This window comes from Siphateles boraxobius, unplaced genomic scaffold, assembly GCF_051911475.1.
Source record: "Siphateles boraxobius isolate OS27281-9 unplaced genomic scaffold, OSU_SipBor_1 65, whole genome shotgun sequence".
Classification (NCBI taxonomy): Eukaryota; Metazoa; Chordata; class Actinopteri; order Cypriniformes; family Leuciscidae; genus Siphateles; species Siphateles boraxobius.
The window spans coordinates 1107161-1128503 of record NW_027509192.1 but is presented as its reverse complement, the minus strand read 5'-3'; the positions used below and the strand labels follow the sequence as shown (position 1 = coordinate 1128503).

The 21343-nt window shown below is 36.7% G+C and overlaps 1 protein-coding gene across 2 annotated transcripts in view; it reads left to right on the top strand.

The window, feature by feature from the left end:
* syt7a (synaptotagmin VIIa) overlaps positions 1 to 20815 on the top strand; it is a 138523-nt gene extending 117708 nt beyond the window's left edge. For both annotated transcript variants that reach the window (XM_077210098.1, XM_077210099.1), the window contains 6 exons: positions 11459 to 11570; positions 15873 to 16134; positions 16677 to 16846; positions 17584 to 17698; positions 17799 to 17998; positions 19164 to 20815. In XM_077210098.1, coding sequence (XP_077066213.1) covers positions 11459 to 11570; positions 15873 to 16134; positions 16677 to 16846; positions 17584 to 17698; positions 17799 to 17998; positions 19164 to 19268 — 964 coding nt within the window. In that variant the 3' untranslated portion in view covers positions 19269 to 20815. The remainder of the gene's footprint in view (positions 1 to 11458; positions 11571 to 15872; positions 16135 to 16676; positions 16847 to 17583; positions 17699 to 17798; positions 17999 to 19163) is intronic.
* The last annotated feature ends 528 nt before the right edge of the window (positions 20816 to 21343 follow it).

Below are 21343 nucleotides of genomic sequence, written 5' to 3'. Positions count from 1 at the left end.
CATACTGTATACGCTTTTGACATTTACACAATTATCAATGGTATCCTGGAGTTTTTTCTGCATGTACTTTACTGAAAGAAAAACTGCATATATATATAATAGTATATATATATATATATATATATATATACATATATATCATTTAATATTGAAATTTGCACATTTTACATAGGCTTACACTAGTAAAAATAGTTCGGTACGATTTTTTAAATGTTTTTGTAAGATGTAACCAAAGCTGCATTTATTTGATCAAAAATACAGTAAAATTGTGAAATATTATTTCAATCTAAAATAACTGTTTTCTGTTTGAATATCTTTTGAAAATGTAATTTATTCCTGTGATCAAAGCTGAATTTTCAGCATCATTACTCCAGTCTTCAGTGTCACATGATCCTTCAGAAATCACTCTAAAATGATGATTTGAGGCTCGAGAAACATTTCTAATTATTGTCAATGTTGAAAACAGTTTTTACGCTTAATATTTTTGTGGAAACAGTGATATTTTTTCAGGATTTTTGATGATTAGGAAGCTCAAAAGAACAGATTTCTTTGGAATAGAAATCTGTAACATTACAAATGTCTTTATTGTCACTTTTGATCAATTGAATGCATCCTTGCTGAATAAAAGTATAGTATAGTATAGTATGTGGATGGAAACACATCCATACACTTCTGTGCTGCGTGTCGTTCGTGTTTTCAGTGGGTGCATCTGGATTATAGTATCAGCAGGAATTAAAACCCCAGTGACAAAAGCTTGTTTCTTTATTGACTGTTCAATCTTACACAATCATGGCCACACACACACACACACACACTCTCTCTCAGCGTGTGGGTGGCTTGTGTGTAGAGACGTCTAGTGTTATGCAGATAACGGGACGCTGTGGATTGTGGCTGTGGATACGCATATTGTTGCGGGCATACATTTGCATAAAAATGCATATCATTTAAATGATTATATAATGTAGTTCTTTATGCAGTTCTGTCTGAACCTACACACAACACAGTTTTAGAATAAGCTACGTTTGCAGCAATGAAGAGTGGCTTACTGGATTAAATTTCTGTTATATAGCAGCATATATATGATTTGTATTGACATTTTCCCCTGGAGCCTGTTTATAAAGTTAGTAAAAGCTTTTTGCACACAAAAAAATGTTTTTCAAGATCATTTTCCACCCACGCTGACCTGTAGAATTACACAGGCTGTTTTTGCTGCTGTACCTTTAAGATGTCTTTGCATGTGATCTCTGTTGTGATTGGCTGACCTCTTCGCATGTCAATTAGTTTCGCTTACTTCCAGTTTGCATCTCTGAAGGATTTAAAAAAAAAAGCACATATTTTCCCTGATTTTCATGCATCCTATTTAGTATATTTTTATGAAATGTTATGGTTACTTGTAAATGTAAATAATTTACATAAAGTTAATATATGTAAATATAATTTATATACGTCACGGGTGGTTGCTAACAGGAAAAGCACAACGAGGGAATAAATCCACGCAGGAAAACTGTAGGAACAGGCAAAAATCATCCACATAAAATAATTAAGATAATTAACTGAACAGGTGATCGTAATCAATAATCAGACGCACTGGAAAACTGGGTCACAGGGAAAAAACACAATAAAACAGGAACTCTGACATTAATATTCTATTATATATTTATATATAAATAACATTAACTATAATAGTGTATATATTAATTAATAATATGATATATAAAATTGTATTTTAAAATAATAAAATATTATATTAATATATATGTAACTCAATGTTAATTTTCGATTTAATATATTTGATTATATATTTATAATTTTTAACTAATATTATATATATATATAAATGAATATATAAGAATATATATAAAAGAATCAGACTCTCCCTCTATATATATATGTATATACCTGTATATTGTTATTTATATTGTATTATATATTTATATATACATTTTAACTTATCATATATATATATATATATATATATATATATATATATATTTGTACAGCGCAAGTTGTAAACTTTTCATTGAATGTTAATTTTCGATTAATCCTTATTTGTGTGTGTGTTATAGATTCTGAATGCACAATTACTGCATATAAGCATGTCTAGCATCGGCATGATGTATTATCAGTGGTAGTCGAGTAGGAACAACATCTAGTGACAAATAGCCGTGAGTGTGAGCTCTTGAGACGAGTAGAAGATCTGAGGGTCAAACTCCTGCAGAATAATGGAGCTGTCCATGGTGCTGACGCCGCGTGTGTGTGTGTGTGTGTGTGTGTGTCGCCTTCTAGCGCTCCACTCGAGTGGATAATCTTCTGTAATTAGCTGCAGATAAAGAGAGAGCGCAGTGTGTGTTTAAAAGCAGGTGTATTAATGAGAGGGAGAGACGAAAGGGTGGATGAAGTGAAAAGAACAGGGTTTGTTTGGACGCAGCAAGTTTTAACATGCTGACTTTGCAAAAAGCCTTGTAGCATTTCATGATTCACATGGCCTGCGGACTCTCTGTCCCTCTCGACCAACACAACGCCAGAGTTAGGCTGTCAGTCAGTCAGTCAGTGGAACAGTGGATTGTTTATACGCTTTATAAGTCAAATCATTTGGTAATGTCACACATCAACAAAACACATAATTTGAGGAACTATTCCTGTCTGGAGCAGAAACTGTGTAAAGTTTAATGCCTGTCCTGTTAGGGCTTTTCATCACTAACTCAAAGTATGAGCAGTAACAATAGTGATGCTTCACAGAGCAAGCGCCTGCAATCCTCCAGTTTGGTTGGTGTTTATTAAAGCGGCTTTTTTAACTGATGCTTATTTCGTTTTAGTGTTTTTGACCAGCTCACTCTGAGATGATGTGTGTGTTGTGTATATATGTGTATGTTTATGTTTGAATTAAAAAAATGATTCACCCAAAAATGAAAATTATGAACAAATTGTGATTTAGATGTTTGCGATTTTACTTTAGTATATAGTCTTTTTATTTATTTATTTTTCACTATCACAACTCCTCTTTGGTCTTTAAAAATGACTGACATTAATTTGGTGATCTTAGCACTCATATGGAAAATGATCATATTTTGTAATAATCATTTAAATCAGACTAATTTCATAAATCATCATCTCAGGAAAACATAATAGGGTTTCTAATCATAATAATGACTTTCTGTTACAAAACAGGGCATTGATTTCATACATTTCTGTTTATCAGGCATTCTGGGATACACTTATTATACATCACTATTATACAATTAAATATTACAAAAAGGTTGCCAATTGTTACTCCAATTATTACACTTCTTTTTTCATTACATGTTGCCCCAATAACACATTAATATGCAAATTAGATGCATTGTTTTGAATAGCAAAACCCATCCATGGCCATTTTACCCACATATTGCATAAAGTAAAATGTTATATCAATTCATTCAGTTATATCTTTCATAATATACTGTAGTTGAGAATCATCTTTATACAAAGTTTGGTTGAAAAAAATTCTGAAACCTAATAATTGATTTGTGAATTTAAAAAAAATTACATTGTTTTTGCAATCACATCATTCTCTATAGAGCACAGCTGATTGGTTCCTGCTGTATCAGTAGCCAATGAGCTCGCTGCTCAACTTTCAAATACTTGGTTAGCATTTGCCTTCTGAAACCCTCCTCCTTCCCCAGCTCCACCTGTATAGATCTGCTACGGGTAATTCATATATGCTGTATCGTCTTGCTCACAGCAGTGTGTTGTGTGTGTGTTGGAAAGAGCAGATTTATTCCAGATTTAGACCAGACATATCAACATTGTCACCGATTTACCATGCCAAACACTCAGAGCTGTAATGACAGAATTATTATTATTAATTTCTTCTGTGGAAATGCAAAGGAGAAGATCAAAAGTGCAGCATGGACATTCTGTTAAACATCTCCGTTACAGTCCACAGTAGATATAAATAGTGCGTAGATGATTTTTATTTGTGGCTGAACTATTCCTTTAGGGATTTTTATTGGAAACTTGGTGTGTATTTGCCCAGGAGCATCAGATTTTAATTGAGCTGTGCACATATTAGATCTGTGTGTGTGTGTGTGTGTGTGTGTGTGTGTGTGTGTGTGTGTGTGTGTGTGTGTGTGTGTGTGTGTGTGTGTGTGTGTGTGTGTGTGTGTGTGTGTGTTTATAGTGTGGAGGGCTGCTGTCCAAGAAATTACAACACTCTTTGAATGAAGTGAATGAGCTAACAGCAGTGTGTGTGTGTGTGCGTGTGTGTGTACTGGACAGGCTTTGACTCCTGTCTCAAAAGGCCCTTTGCATCTCACACATGTATGAAGTAATGAGTTTCTGTGGACACGCTCATGCCGCTGTGCATCCTGGGTTGGTTATGTAATCATCTCTAGTATGCTGTGTGTGTGTTTGTGTGCATGCGATGGCATGATGTTGTGTTGTGTGTTTCTGATGGGAATCTGTATAGAGGGGAGCGCGGTCTCCCTCTCCAGCCTGGACGGGTCAGCGAGGTGCGTGCGTTGGTGCCCGGGGCAGGTAAACGCAGGATAGTATAACAGGTCACGGTGAACCCCAAAGCGACCCGCCTCCAGCCCGCCTCTGAATGTGTGTGTGTGTGTGTGTGTGTGTTTGTCATGTACGTCCATGCGTGTGTGTTAGCGAGGCGCTCACCTGTACCTGTCATATATCCTTCTCCTCGTCGGCTGTCTGTGCACTATATGGTCTCCCGTTTGCTGCCCCTCCATCCCTCACACACACACACACTCTCTCACCACCCCTCGGTTGCCATGCCAACAGCCCACTTTCGAGGTGAGAGCGTTTGGAAGAGCACATTCCAGATGTCGGGGGGAATTTGGGCTCTGTGCGCCCCCTACTGGTCATGCCACACACCTGCAGGCTGCCGTCCACATCTCATCAGCGCCTGTAATAATCATAAATACATTATTCATGAATATAAAACATCTACTCCATGTGTGGGAGATGTTTATACACATCAGTTCAAGAGAAATCATCTGTTTCTCTCTGTCTTGTTTCTCCTTGTGCTGTCCTACATCCATGAGCTTTACTCAAATACAGCAGTTTGCCACTTAAAGCCGCATGTTACAGTGTTTTTACCATGGTGAAGGAGTGTGGTTAGGTACAACGCAAAGGATTAAACCCCCTTATGGCCAGAATATAGTATGCAGATGTGAATGCCTGGCGAGTGAATCAGGATATATAAGCACAAAAAAAAATTAGGGAAGATGCCAAACTAATTTTTTTAATAATTTAAAATTATTTTACTAAATGTTATATAAAATAAATGTTTTCTTTTCTTTAATAAATTAATAAATGATTATTTAGTCATTTTTAATTAATAATAATTATTATTATTATTTAATATTAATTATTTAAAATAAAATTTATTCAAAAACTTTCTTTTTTAATTTTATTTAATTTTAGCAACTAAAATAAACAAATCAGATTATTTCTTAAACAAACGTTTTATTTAATTCATTATTCAATTTAATTTTAAAGTATTTAAAAAAATAAAATGTAAACTTAAAATATATTAAATAATTAATTTTAGCAACTAAAATGCACATCTACTTATTGCTTTTATAAAATGGCAATAATATCTACATAGAAGGCAAAAAAATTCAATACTTTTAGAAAATATTACTAAATATTATATAAAATCAATTTTATTTAATTCATTATTTGATTTTATTTGTATACATTCTAATTACTCAATATTTAATTATTTAAAAATAAAATTAAAAGTTAAAATATATGTTTTAATTAAATATAACATTTTAGAAACTAAAATAAACATAGGCCTATCTGCACATTGCTTTTATAAAACAGCAACAATATAAACATTATATTAGACAAAAGTTTTCAATACTTTAAGTAAACATTATATAAAATATTTTATATAATATAAGCATAACTTTTAATTAATTAATTTGATATAAGACAAAAGTGTTCAATACTTACATGTACAGTATTAATAAAAAATGACACTAACTTTTTTATTTGAATAATATAGTCCTTTATTTTAATATAGTGTTTTCTGCTATTTCACTATTTAACTTCAAAGGTGGATCGATTTTATGAAGCGTCCTATACTGTTAAAAGATTTATGAAGACGACATTTATGTTGAGATGTACGATGACAGCTAAAGTTAAACAGGTTACTGAGCCGAACTTCTGAATAACCCAGTCATACGTCTACAGTGAATGAATTATTCAGGCTTTATCTGCCCTCGATCGATAGCAAAGGACAGACGGAGAGATACTGAGAGAGAAAGATGCTCGTTCTTTCTCTTTTCTCTGTCCTCATTTCACCTGTTCATGAGTTACTGATCCTAACAGAAAGTCTTCAGGCTTCAACTGTTGCTTTCTAAGGCGACACGGGAATTTGTTTCTTATTAAAGGGATAGTTCACCCAAAAATAATAATAAAGACCTTCGTTCATCTTCGGAACACAAATTAAGATATTTTTGATTAAATCTGAGAGCTGGATCACTCCTCCATAGGCTTCTAAGGGATTGAAACTCGGTGAAACTTCCCCGAAAAGTCATTAAAGACATCGTTAAAATAGTCCAAGTAACTACAGTGGCTCAATCTTAAGTTTATCAAGCGACGAGAATACTTTTTGTGCGAAAAAAAAATTAAATGTCTATTTCCTTCTCTGTGGGCCTCGAGTCAGTTCACTAGTGTAACAAGCTTCTGTGTTACGTCACACGCATCATCACCCACATGACCAGCGTCGGCCAATAGTGAGCCTACGTGTGACGCACAACACAGAAGCGCTGCGCTTTTACACTAGTGAACTCACTCGACGCCCACAGAGAAGGAAATGAACAGTTGAAATAAAGTCGTTATTTTTGTTGTTTTTTTGCACACAAAGAGTATTCTCGTCGCTTGATAAACTTAAGATTGAGCCACTGTAATCACTTGGACTATTTTAACGATGTCTTTAATAACTTTTCGGGGCCGGCAAGTTTCAATCCCTTAGAAGCCTATGGAGGAGTGATCCAGCTCTCAGATTTAATAAAAAATATCTTAATTCGTGTTCCGAAGATGAACGAAGGTCTTACGGCGTTGAACAACATGAGGGAGAGTAAATACTGACAGAATTTTCATTCTTGGGTGAGCTATCCCTTTAATATTGTCCTGGACACTTTATATTAAAACATTTAGTAATGTGAATATGTGTAATGTGATAAATAATGATAGTTCTATGTTTTATGGATAAATCACCCATTATTAAATCTTTTCCAATGTGGAAAGCACTTGTTTTTTACCTCCTGAAAATATGAGCTCTCATTGTCAAACTATTACTATAATGATAATTTGAAACTGCTTTTGAAATGTTTCTTATGAGACATGTTGAATTAAAGAGGCCATATGATGCTGTTTTTAAAGTCCATTATTTTGTTTATTGGGTGTATTAGTATAGGTTAACAAGCTCTAATGCTTTATTGCAGCCCCTCTATTCCCAGTCTGTCTGAAATGCACTGATTTCTATTAAGCCCCTCCTTCTGAAGGGCTCAGAATGATCTGATTGGCCAGCTGACAAAGTGCGCTGTGATTGGTCGAACACCTCAAGCATGTGTCAGAAATGTAACGCTCATTACCATAATCATGAGTTTAGCTTTTGAGGCTTCTAAAGTATTTTTAAATACAGTTATTAATGTAATCGGTTTCGAGTCACAAACAGATACACACTAAAAGAAAAGTAAAACATTAAAAAGCATCATATGACCCCTTTAAAACCTTTATTAGAGGGTTCAAACTTTAAACGGGCTTTCAGACCCTGAAATTTATCTTCTTCTTTCTGTCATTATCATTTCTCCATCTGTTGTAATTTTTCATGGCAGCTGAATGTGTGTGGGTTCAATAGGCTTGAATTAACAAGGACACTAACTCATTAACAGATTCAGCCAATCAGAGCTGCATTCAGTTCACAATTAACCAATTACTGACACCTCGCCTGAATATTGATGAGGATTTTACAGCCCGGTCTCTCTCCCCTCCCGAGCTAACCTCGTGTCTGTCTGTCTGTCTGTCTGTCTGTCTGTCTGTGTGTGTGTGTGTGTGTGTGTGTGTGTCTGTGTGTGTGTGTGTGTTGCTTTGCCTGCTCGATGTGTACTCGTCTCCGCTACGACTACGTCTGTGTGTCTTCAACAACTCGGCCATGATGTTCGTGGCGGCTTTTAAATGAATTAACCTTGAAGTAAAGTGACAGCACCGAAACAGATGTGTGGACAGACAGACGCTTCATGGTTTGTGCGTAAACGTCCCGCCCGAGTCAGACCCGTCCTCCCGGACCTCTCAGCTCTCCTTAGACTGGTGCGGATACAGCTGGGAGTATGAGTTATACATATGAAATATGATTATACTCGTCTACTCACCCTCATGTTGTTTTCTGTGGGACTGAAAACTGAAACTGCTCTTTTCTAGAGAGCACAATGCTCCAAAAAAGAAAACACAAAACAAACATTTTAAAGGCGACCTAAACACAAAAACATTTATTTTATGTTGCATATCTGGCAGTATGAAAAAAAAAATTTCGTGAAAATTTTTTGTGTTTTCTTTTATTTTTATGGTCAACTTCTGGCTTTATGCAATACGATTTCCGTGAATAGCAATTTAAATTTCAGTATTTTATTTAATTTTATTATTTAATTTTATTTTTGTGGTCCACTTTCTGGCTTTATGCGGAAAGATTTTCACTGAATATTTTTATTTAATTGAATATTTTATATTTCTGGTGTACTTTTGTCTGTATATGAAAAGATTTGCATTGTGAATTTAATTTTTTGTGTTTTATATTATTTTATTTTCACGGTGCATGTCTGGCTGCCTGCAAAAAGATAGTTAGTTAATAGTTATTTAAATTCCATTGTTTTATTTTATTTTCCAATTCTGAAATGAAAATATTTTCAGTTAAAAGAAATTTAAATTCTATATTTAAATCTAAATTTTAGTGTTTTTAATTAATTTTAGATTTATAATGTATATTTTATTTACATTATTTTTTTGTTGTAATTTTTAATGTGAAGATTTCCAGTGAATAGCTGTTTAAATTTCTGTGTACATTATTTTTTTTAAATTTAATGTGGTGCATTTATATGAGAAACGATTAACAGCGAATAACTATATTTAAATGTCAGACTTTTCCTTCAGAAAAAGTGATTGTATGATTTCTGAAGACTACAAAAGTCGTATGAACTTCATTTTGCTGCTTTTTGGAGCTTGACAGCTCTGGTCACTTTCATTGTAAATACTGTTAGATCATCTAATGGAATTGAAACATTTTTCAAAATATCGTCCCAGAGAAGAAAGAAAGTCCCACAGGTTTGGAACGACACGAGGTCGAGTAAACGATGAAAAGCGCGTGAGATTTCCCTGCCAGTCTAAAGACAGTCTGATCTGCCCGATGTCTCTCTTTTATTCCTCCTCCTGTTCTCTGTGTTCGACTGTATGTGCCATTTGCTGTGTTCCTTTACACTATTTGTTTACTCCTTCTCTCTCTTTTGTCTTTCCAGCGCTCACTTTCTCTCTTTCTCTTCAAAGCTTCACCTCTCTCCGGAAACAAAACGCTTCCTTCCTGGTCTCTTTGTCTTTCTTTTCCTTCGTTTCTTTTCTGTAGAACTAATCTCTGTATGTGCTTTCGTTGAACTCTCTGACTGACTCCAGGGTTTCTTGTCTTCTCTCTCTCGCTCTCTCTCTCTCTTTCTCCTGCAGCTGTGCTGGTTTGGTTGACGTCTCTCTCATGGTTTTGTTTGACTCTCCAGTCATGCGAATAATCTTCTGCCTCTCCATCACAGAAAAGCGTCTCCTCTTTTCCTCTTACGCTGTCTTTTGTCTCTCTTTCTCCCTCCAGCTGTTACCGTGTCTCAGTTTCGTCTGTATGCGTGTGCCGCCTTCATCGCTTTTCTATGTTCATCCTGTAGTTGTCTTGTGTGTGTCTCTCTTTCTGTCTCTGGGTTTGTATCTGATCACTCAGTTTCATTCAGATGTCTGCATTTGTCCTCTTCACCTTCTCTGTCTGTCTCTCTCTCTCTCTCTCTCTCTCTCTCTCTCTCTCTCTCTGGCCCCTGCTCTGGTTCACTAGTTCAGTAGATAAGTCAAACATTAAAGTAATATTTAGGGGTTTAGTACACGTTATGCTCGATCGACAGCATTTGTGGCATAATGTTACCACAGACACAAAGTCATGACTACATATTATCTGCCTATATGTTTTACTGGATAATGTACTCTTAGAATATTTTTAGAATATTCTTTCTGCTTTTAAATCCCTATTTTATTTTATTTTATTCTGAATTTATTTTAATTTTTTTATATGGAATGATGAGTCAATTATTTTCTGTGGCAATACAAATTTTTTTTTAAATGGGCAGATGACTCAAAATATTTTCCGTAGCATTAAACATTATTTATTTATTTATTTATTTATTTTTTACTTCAAATGAGCAGTGATTCAAAATTATTTTCTATGGCAATACATATTTTATTTTTTATTTTATTTTTATGGAGCAATGATTTAGAATTATTTTCCGTGGCAATAAACCTTTATTTTACTTTTTTTTAACTGTAAACAGTTTTTTTTTTTTTATCAAAAAAAAAATGTAATGAAGCAATCAGTCAAAAAATTATATTCTGTGGCAAAAAACATTTATTTATTTTAACTTATTTTAAATTAATTTTTGTGGCCATTTATTTTATTTTTGTTAAATGGAGCCATGAGTCAACATTATTTCCCAAGGCATTAAACATTATTTTACTTTATTTCATTTTTTTATTTTTTTTAGCTGAGTAATGAGTCACAATTACAATCACAATTATTTTCTGTGGCAACAAACATTTTATTTTAAGTCAAAACTATTATCTGTGGCTATAAACAGTCTGTGGTAATAAGCATTATACTACAAATGCCTGTAAACCGGCTTCTCTTGTACTGAACCCATATCATTCCCATATGAAGTTAATTTTCCAGTCCAGGCCAGCCGCACAAATCTGACTTCGGACACCAACCTCTGGAAACGAAACGGACCGCACCGTGATGAAAGCTTTATGTGTTTGCTGAAATATTTAATAACCCTGAATATTGGCCAGTTTATTGTGTCTTTTGGCTGTGTTATAAACTGAGGTAACATTTTGTCTTACAATGTTTTTATGTTTTATAACAGGAAATGTGTAAAAGCTTGAACTATGTGATTTTTCTTTCATATCTCTCTGTTGTGGCTTTATTTTATTGTGAAAGTAAAAATCATTGTCATGCTTGTTATTAATTTGTCTTCTGCATATTCTTGTCTAAAATGTGTGACGAAGCCGGTCAGAATAACACGAATCAACGCTCATAGAGGTCAAAAGGTCGTCTGGGTTTGATTCTGTGGCAAAGAGAAAGAATCGCAGGGCAAGTCACTCATTACTGGTATTTTTAGTAACCCGTGTTTCTCTGTGTGTGTCTCTCACCCTGCAGTAGGAATATGGGGAATAAGCCGGCTAACAGTCCTAAGGGTCAGCCGCCAGATGCCGACGGACATTCTTCAGTGTCTGACCTTGCCAACTCGCTCACTGGAGACATGGTGATGGTAGGACAGTGTGTTTGCATGTAGAGTCCTGGTCCTGCAAAGTCTGTCTGATTGCTGGCTGAAAAATAAAGTAAAGTCTGACTCACAGTGCAGCTCGTTCGGCCTCTTTAGACAGGAAGAGGAACGCTTTGAAAGTGTTGCTTATAGGGGTGTAACAATACATCGCAATACAAAAATGCAACAATATGTATCGTGGATAGTGACAATATGTATAGTTCACCCAAAATAAAAATGACTTTGTGAGAAAAAATTCAAGTTTTCAGAGTTTTAGTGTCAGTGCTATATTAAACTACAATATATAATGTTGAATATAATGTATAATAATGCAATGGGGGAATATTTGTTGGTCCTGAATCTGATAATGCCAAATGTCTTGTTACCAGTAAAAAGTGGCCTACATTATTTTCAATATATGTAGTCAGTGACAGAATGTATAATTCGTCTAAATTAATTCTGTATTTTCAGCTTCAGAATAATGAATAATTGTATTCTGGTGTCATCGTTGTCCTGTGCATTGGGTTACTTACCAGCACCAAGTCCAAGCCTGTTCATTTACACACACAATTTACAACCAAATTTACCATTTTTATCAACAGTACACTTTTTTATTAACATTTTACCATATGTCTTGTAGTATCGCAATAATATTGTATCGTGAGTTCAGTATCGGGATATGTATCGAATCGTGACATAAGGGTATCGTTACACCCCTAGTTGCTTATTAATATTAATTAGGCGAAAATCTTAACTGATTTGCTAAAAGGCTGACATTGGTAAATTGGTGCTTTTTAGCCTTTAAATATATGCTGAGTCTCTCAAATAAAACTCTTAAAGTGCCCTCTATTATACAATTTTAAATGTTCCTAAATTTGTTTTGGAGTCTCCTACAAAAAGTTCACAGCTATCCGATGTCAAAATACACTTTCATTTTCTCATAGTATGTAGCATCACCTCATTTCTCAAAGAGTCTGAAAAAGTTTCGATCAAGGATCCGGTCTCTCTAAACCCCTCCTTACCTCGAGCCTACTCCACGATTCCCAAAAGAATCGTTAGCCAACAATGGTCGCAAGTTCTGATGAACTCTATTGGTAATGACAGAACATGCGACCATTGTTGGTTTTGGGAAACGCACCCCTGATTGGTCAGATGGATCAGTCTGTAATGATTGGTCTACTCTATTCTGATTGGTCAGATGGCCTAGTCTGTTGTGATTGGTCTACTCTGCTCTGATTGGTCAGATGGATCAGTCTGTAATGATTGGTCTACTCTATTCTGATTGGTCAGATGGCCTAGTCTGTTGTGATTGGTCTACTCTGCTCTGATTGGTCAGATGGATCAGTCTGTAATGATTGGTCTACTCAATTCTGATTGGTCAGATGGCCTAGTCTGTTGTGATTGGTCTACTCTGGTCTGATTGGTCAGATGACTCAGTCTGTTGTGATTGGTCTACTCTGGTCTGATTGGTCAGATGGCCTAGTCTGTTGTGATTGGTCTACTCTGCTCTGATTGGTCAGATGGCCCAGTCTGTTTTGATTGGTCTACTCTGCTCTGATTGGTCAGATGGCCTAGTCTGTTTTGATTGGTCTACTCTGCTCTGATTGGTCAGATGACTCAGTCTGTTGTGATTGGTCTACTCTGGTCTGATTGGTCAGATGGCTCAGTCTGTAGTGATTGGTCTACTCTGGTCTGATTGGTCAGATGGCTCAGTCTGTAGTGATTGGTCTACTCTGGTCTGATTGGTCAGATGGCCTAGTCTGTTTTGATTGGTCTACTCTGCTCTGATTGGTCAGATGACTCAGTCTGTTGTGATTGGTCTACTCTGGTCTGATTGGTCAGATGACTCAGTCTGTTGTGATTGGTCTACTCTGGTCTGATTGGTCAGATGGCTCAGTCTGTAGTGATTGGTCTACTCTGCTCTGATTGGTCAGATGGCCCAGTCTGTTGTGATTGGTCTACTCTGGTCTGATTGGTCAGATGGCTCAGTCTGTAGTGATTGGTCTACTCTGCTCTGATTGGTCAGATGGCTCAGTCTGTTGTGATTGGTCTACTCTGCTCTGATTGGTCAGATGGCTCAGTCTGTTGTGATTGGTCTACTCTGCTCTGATTGGTCAGATGGCTCAGTCTGTTGTGATTGGTCCACTCTGCTCTGACTGGTCAGATGGCTCAGTCTGTAGTGATTGGTCTACTCTGCTCTGATTGGTCAGATGACTCAATCTGTTGTGATTGGTCTACTCTGCTCTGATTGGTCAGATGGCTCAGTCTGTAGTGATTGGTCTACTCTGCTCTGATTGGTCAGATGGCTCAGTCTGTAGTTATTGGTCTATTCTGCTCTGATTGGTCAGATGACTCAGTCTGTTGTGATTGGTCTACTCTGCTCTGATTGGTCAGATGGCTCAGTCTGTAGTGATTGGTCTACTCTGCTCTGATTGGTCAGATGTCCCAGTCTGTTGTGATTGGTCTACTCTCCTCTGATTGGTCAGATGACTCAGTCTGTAGTGATTGGTCTACTCTGCTCTGATTGGTCATATGACTCAGTCTGTTGTGATTGGTCTACTCTGCTCTGATTGGTCAGATGGCTCAGTTTGTAGTGATTGGTCTACTCTGCTCCGATTGGTCAGATGACTCAGTCTGTTGTGATTGGTCTACTCTGGTCTGATTGGTCAGATGGCTCAGTCTGTAGTGATTGGTCTACTCTGCTCTGATTGGTCAGATGACTCAGTCTGTTGTGATTGGTCTACTCTGCTCTGATTGGTCAGATGACTCAGCCTGTAGTGATTGGTCTACTCTGCTCTGATTGGTCAGATGACTCAGTCTGTTGTGATTGGTCTACTCTGCTCTGATTGGTCAGATGGCTCAGTCTGTAGTGATTGGTCTACTCTGCTCCGATTGGTCAGATGACTCAGTCTGTTGTGATTGGTCTACTCTGGTCTGATTGGTCAGATTGCTCAGTCTGTAGTGATTGGTCTACTCTGCTCTGATTGGTCAGATGACTCAGTCTGTTGTGATTGGTCTACTCTGCTCTGATTGGTCAGATGGCCCAGTCTGTTGTGATTGGTTTACTCTACTCTGATTGGTCAGGTGACCCAGTCTGTTGTGATTGGTCTACTCTGGTCTGATTGGTCAGATGGCTCAGTCTGTAATGATTGGTCTACTCTGCTCTGATTGGTCAGATGACTCAGTCTGTTGTGATTGGTCTACTCTGCTCTGATTGGTCAGATGGCCCAGTCTGTTGTGATTGGTTTACTCTACTCTGATTGGTCAGGTGGCCCAGTCTGTTGTGATAGGATACACTTAGAGCATGTCGAAAACTTAACGCCCATTACCACATCTGAATTTCTGCTCAGAGGCTTCCTCAGCTCTTGATACAGTGATACGAACAGTAACGATGGTGACGATACAGTAATCAATTTGAGCGCCAGCCCTCAGTGTATGCAAAGTTAATTTGCCTTTGCTCAGTTCGCAGCACAGAAAACAGCGTCTTCTCTACATCTCGACAACACAAACCAAACTCTTCCAGGCCTCCACAACAATTAAAGTGTTTGTGGGCGAGGCAAAGTAGACGTTGTTCACAGACAGTCAGTGAAGAGCATAGCCTGGCATAATGGGGCACTTTAAGGCAAGACACTACAGGCAAAACAATATTTTTTCATGCACTTGTCAATTTTGAGATTATGGGCTAATTGTGCTTTTTCAACGTGTTGTTTCAGACAGCTTTAAGTGTTTATTTTATTGCACTTTATCTATTTGTGTCTGTAGATTTTAATTATAACACATATCTTTAAAGGCTATAAAAAATAAAAAATAAAAAGAGAAATCTAAAATATCCTCTGTAAAAACCTTTAACTGTAATATGTCAAATTAAACAAAGATTAAAAAACAATTTTTAACCTGGCTTTATACAATTTTTAGATTTCTATTCTAGAAATGTATGCAAATTAGTGCATATTTAATTAGACAATACCTCATTTGCATATTTAAAAAATTTCAAGACAAATATTTTCAAACAAAAAATGCTTGTAATCCTTAATGTAAAAAATCAGCTGGGCAAGTATGGGTGATATCTATTAGTTAATGTTTTATGGTGTGTCATGTCTTAAATATCTTATACATGCCTGTCTGTTTTATGATCAATAATAACAGTAGATGTCTGTTGAAAAAACAACAACAAACACCAAGTTTTAAGAACAGTCCAGATTGCTTTATAGCAGATCTTTGTTCAGGCTGAAGTGTGTCAGCTTTTGGGGGTTATTTTGTCTCATCACCGTTCTTCACATTCGACATTCTCTCTCATGCTCTGTTTAGTTGTCTCCGGGGTCGGAAGATGACGAAGGTCCAGTGAGCGAGAAACTAGGCCGGATTCAGTTCAGCTTGGGCTACAGCTTCCAAGACACGACTCTGACGGTGAAGATACTCAAAGGTCAAGACCTGCCCGCTAAAGATTTCTCTGGGACCTCCGACCCCTTCGTCAAAATCTACCTACTGCCCGACAGAAAGCACAAACTCGAGACCAAAGTCAAGAGGAAAAATCTCAACCCTCACTGGAACGAAACCTTCCTTTTTGAAGGTCAGTTGTGGATCACAGACATCTAGTTATAGATGAAATCTATTTAGTTTTACAATACAATAGATTAGATTATATTATCATTTCTGTTGCTCAAACAGTAGAGCAATGCGGTTGCAACACTAAGGATCATGATGGGTTCAATTACCAGGACATGTATGAACTGATAAAATGTGTACCTTGAATGCAATGTAAAAGTGTCTGCCAAATAAATTGTAATTATGTACTGTAATACTGATGAAAATACTGTATTTGAACAATTAGAATGTAATGAGGATCAGCATGAGACTAATGAAAATGACAACCAAAAAGCTTGTAAAAGTAAACAGTCAGTAATGAGATATTATTATATTTTCCATGTGACAGTAATGAGAATTTGAGAGGAAATATGCTGAATCATCAGGAAAATACTGTCACCGTGCAAAAATGTTAATGGTTTTATTATGCAGAGTATTTTGTTTAGATATTTGGATGAAGTATGTCCTGTGTTCATCATTCTGAATGGGTAAATCTGAATCTTACCCTTCCTTCTTACACCTCCTCAGGGTTCCCGTACGAGAAGGTGCGGGAACGAACGCTGTATCTCCAGGTGCTGGATTACGACCGGTTCAGCCGTAACGACCCGATCGGTGAGGTCTCCATCCCTCTGAATAAAGTGGAGCTCGGACAGCTGAAGTCGTTCTGGAAGGATCTTAAACCCTGTAGTGATGGCAGCGTGAGTTGACTTTCCATACAATGAACAATGTGGACTCTTAAAGGGAAAGTTCCCCCAAAAATCATCATTTAATCACCCTCATGTCGTTCAAAACCTGTAAGACTTTTGTTCAAACACAAATGAAGATCTTTTTGATGAAATCTGAGAGGTTTTAGTCCCTCCATTGACAGCTACGCAACAACCACTTTGACGCTTTAAACAGTTCATAAAGAGATTGTTCAACTAATCCTTATGAATTGAGACCCGATCACTTTATATGATGAACAGATTGAATTTAGGCTTTTATTCACATTTAAACATTGATCAGTGAACAGAAACAGAAACTCAACCGAATCTGCTTGACGCACGAGAATGAGACTCATTGAATCATCCTCACATCTAGAGCTCCTGCATTTAAAGCGGCGGACGACAAAACTGCAGCTCACACTTATAACGATATTCTCCGCTGATGTGGACACAAATATAGTTATATTTATAGTTATCGCTCTTGGCGTGAACGAGCCTTAACAGAAAAAAAAAAACTATTCAGCATAAAATGGTTATTCAGGTCAATATGATTCTAAATAGAACTGTTACTATGTGTAAAAGATCCATAGGAGAATTCCATTACATTTCATTACATGAGTAACAGATTGAACTTTATTGCATTATTTTCTGAAAATCATCCTATCTGCAGTAACTCTCAAAGCTCTCTCAAGCCTGTTTTAAGACATGTGTTATGTGTGTGTGTGTTGTAGGGAAGACGTGGCGATCTGCTGTTGTCTCTGTGTTATAACCCCACTGCCAACACCATCACTGTTAACATCATAAAAGCTCGCAACCTCAAAGCCATGGACATCGGGGGAACCTCAGGTACTCAGACACGCGTATAATAACAAAAACACTGGTTGAATGAATATCGAATAGTGTCATTTGCATAACTCACGCACACTCGTTCTCCGATTGGTTGTAGACCCCTATGTAAAAGTATGGCTAATGCACAAAGACAAGCGAGTGGAGAAGAAGAAGACAGTGACCATCAAACGCTGCCTGAACCCCATTTTTAACGAATCCTTCCCTTTTGACGTGCCCGCACATGTTCTCCGAGAGACCACCATCATCATCACCGTCATGGATAAGGATCGACTGAGCCGTAACGATGTCATTGGAAAGGTGACAATATGTGCATCCTGTGCTATTGTGTGTGTGTATATAAACAGCACTGGGTAAATTACTTAAAAATGATAATCCGCTACTGATTTAATATGTATAGACAAGTGTAGTCAGTAACATAATCTACTAGATTTTAGGTGATAATTATAATCTTATTACTTTTAGATTACTTTTGACCTAACTCATTTATTACAGACTTGAGTAGGATAATTTTGTTGCATTTTTATTTTTTATATACAAAATTATTATATTCAATCCTTTATTATAGTATTTGAGCAGTATGCTTTAGAAAGGAAAATTTAAAAGAATATATATATGTATGTGTGTGTGTGTGTGTGTTACTATGTTATTATGAAAAAGTTAATAACTACATATTTGCTAAATAACACTGTGAGCAATCTTGATATATTATTCATAACTTTTTCATAATATATAGTACTGTAAAATTTATATTTATTTTTCCAATCAGAACAGCATTTATTTGGAAAAGACTAAACAGTAACAGTATTAAACATGAATAGATACATTTACACTAAATACAATTAATAAAATTAGAAAACAATTTATATAAATTAATGAGAAAATAGTTGATAAACAGCAGTATTAAACAAAATATTTTGCTTCAAACGGAAAACACAGCGCAGAAATCGATTAATCAGTTTCAAATGAACTGATTCACTAAAATGAATTAAACGTCCCAGTGCCTCTCAGGAGAGATTGTTGAAGATGATTTGATTTGATACAAAATAACTTTTTGGGAGAAGCAAGTACATACAGTATTGAGTGTGTAGCCTCTCAATATGTGTCTATATAATTCATAATATATAATATACTTGAGTTATAATAGGGTTGGGTTCTATTTTTCTGATAAACACCGATTTTCATGACATTCGATTCTGTTAATGGTTCACTGTTGCAGAAACCTGTACTATAATCATGATTCAGAGCTCATACAGAATCAACAGTGAAAATAGGGTTCTTTAAAAGTACTAAAAGAATCATTAATGGAATCATTTAGGAACCTGTATCGTTTAGAGGAATTGGAAACGAGTCGTTAAATTCTTTTACGATTCCCTACCTGAAAAGACTGTTTTGAAAAGAGCGGGAACCCTGCTGTGTCCTTCATTGTTGTTTACTAGCATCTCTCTCTCGTTCTCTCTCTCAGATCTACTTGTCATGGAAGAGCGGTCCTGCCGAGGTCAAACACTGGAAGGACATGTTGAGCCGGCCTCGTACAAACGTGGCGCAGTGGCACGCTCTCAAAGCCTGATTCGCCCTCTCCATCTCCCATGATTCCCTCCAACCCCTTCTGACCTTTGACCCGAAACCCCGTCCTTATGCACAAGACTAACTTGCTGCCAGGCGGCACAACACGGGTACTTTTAGCCATCCACTCTTGTAACCTTTAACCGTTTGAGCTTCTGAATCTCTCCTCCACTTCCGTCTCTATTTACTCTGGTAACATGTAGTATAAAGGCCTGCTTATTCACCAATTGCTAATTACACAAACTGTTCTTTGATATTTTGTGCATTAGCATCCGTTCGGGACTCTGGGATAGACACGAAATCCAACAAAGCCATTTACAGATGCTCTGAGAGCGCTCGTGCCGCGACTACACGTTACCAGGATGATTTCCTGGTTTTTTTATCCATCATTCCCCCGTGTTCCTCAGGCTGAAGAGGTCTGACATCTCACTGATGTGTGAACGCATCACCTCGTCATTCAACCAACCACACGTCTGGACCCGGAGGCTCATGGGAGCTCATTTGGCAGCCTTTAAATTGGCCACAACTGAAACGGATCAAGTCGCAGGAACTATTTTTCCAGGTCTCTGACATCCCGCGCGAGTCCGACGGCCCCGGAGCGCCGCTGTAATTACAGCCATGAGGGGAAAAGAGACGCCCTCTTTCCATTAACACTCTCGTTTCTTTCTCGTCTCCGTTTATAGTTGTTTTTCTCCAAATCCCTGACCTCTCCAGGCCTTGAACTTTTCCGTATCTTTGTTGCTTCCATCTCTCTTTCAATCTATCCTCCTCTCTCTCTCTCTCTTCCTTCTTCTTCTTTTAAGTAAACAGCTCCGATTGGTTCAGCTGAAAGCCGCAGACATTGAAATCTTACACCATCTGGAGACTTACAGACAGCAAATGGACTCCACCATCTTTGTCTCTTTTGCTTTTTTTCCCTCTGTGGTTTCTCTTTATCGCTGGCACAATAGTAGTGAAGTCCCTCTTTTTCTCGGGATCCCTTGTCGTCCGTGTGCTGTGAGTGACGTGTCGTAGATCCAACCGAATTATCGTTAAAAACATTAACCACCAGGGCGGAGAAAAGAAAACAACTTCCTCGAAGGATCGTTCCAGGTCTTCTGGGACTTTTGGAAGAAAATACAGATGGAAGGGGAAAAAATACACACACACACACACACACACACACACACACAAACTTGATGTCATCTTTTTTTCTTAAAAAGGACATTTGAAGAAACCAATCAGAATTGTTCTTCCAGATTTGCTGTGAAATATAGAAGCAAAGAGTTTTGCGCCGGATAGTTCTCGCCACACTTTGCTCTAGTGACGTGTTTCTTTGTGTGTGTGTGCTGATAGGGGCTCATCTTTTACAGAAACCCTCCTGTTAACGGGGAAAAACTGCCTTTACCCGCGTATGTGTGAGACTGTGTTCGAGATAGATGGCGATGAATCTCACGGAAACATGTCCTGGTCATGCTTTATCCTGAAATCAAAAGAAGAAAAAAAAGAAAAGAAAATTATATTTTGCATAATGAAAATGAAGACAATTAGGAGAGTTACCGAAAATAAAAATATTGTGAAATTACCATAAATAGCTAATAAATTTGACCTTTTAGGTTTTTATTTATTTATTAAATTATTAAGAATTTACCCCCACATGCTCATTACCATAAATAACTAATACATTTTACTTTTTAGTTTTTTTGTAATACAATATTTTCTATTTTAAATATAAACAAGCATAAATTAAAGTCTGTACAGAAAAAAGCTACCATGATGTTTAAATGTTTTACGATTAAAATTATAATTTTATATAATCAATATTATCAATATATACACACATATATAGGCTATATATATATATGTAAAATTTGAATAGTAAAATATATAAATATATTGCAATAATAATTGAAATTGGGGGGGGGGGGGGGGGGGTTTAAGCACATTTCCCCCAAATTTTCATTAACGTAATGCATCAAGGATTTCTTCCTGTAAATCCTTACATTAAAGCTGTGCAATTAACACTGCTGCACACAATGCATGAATATTTTAACATTTAAATAATGCATCATTATTGTTTAATTTGTGGTAATGAGAGTC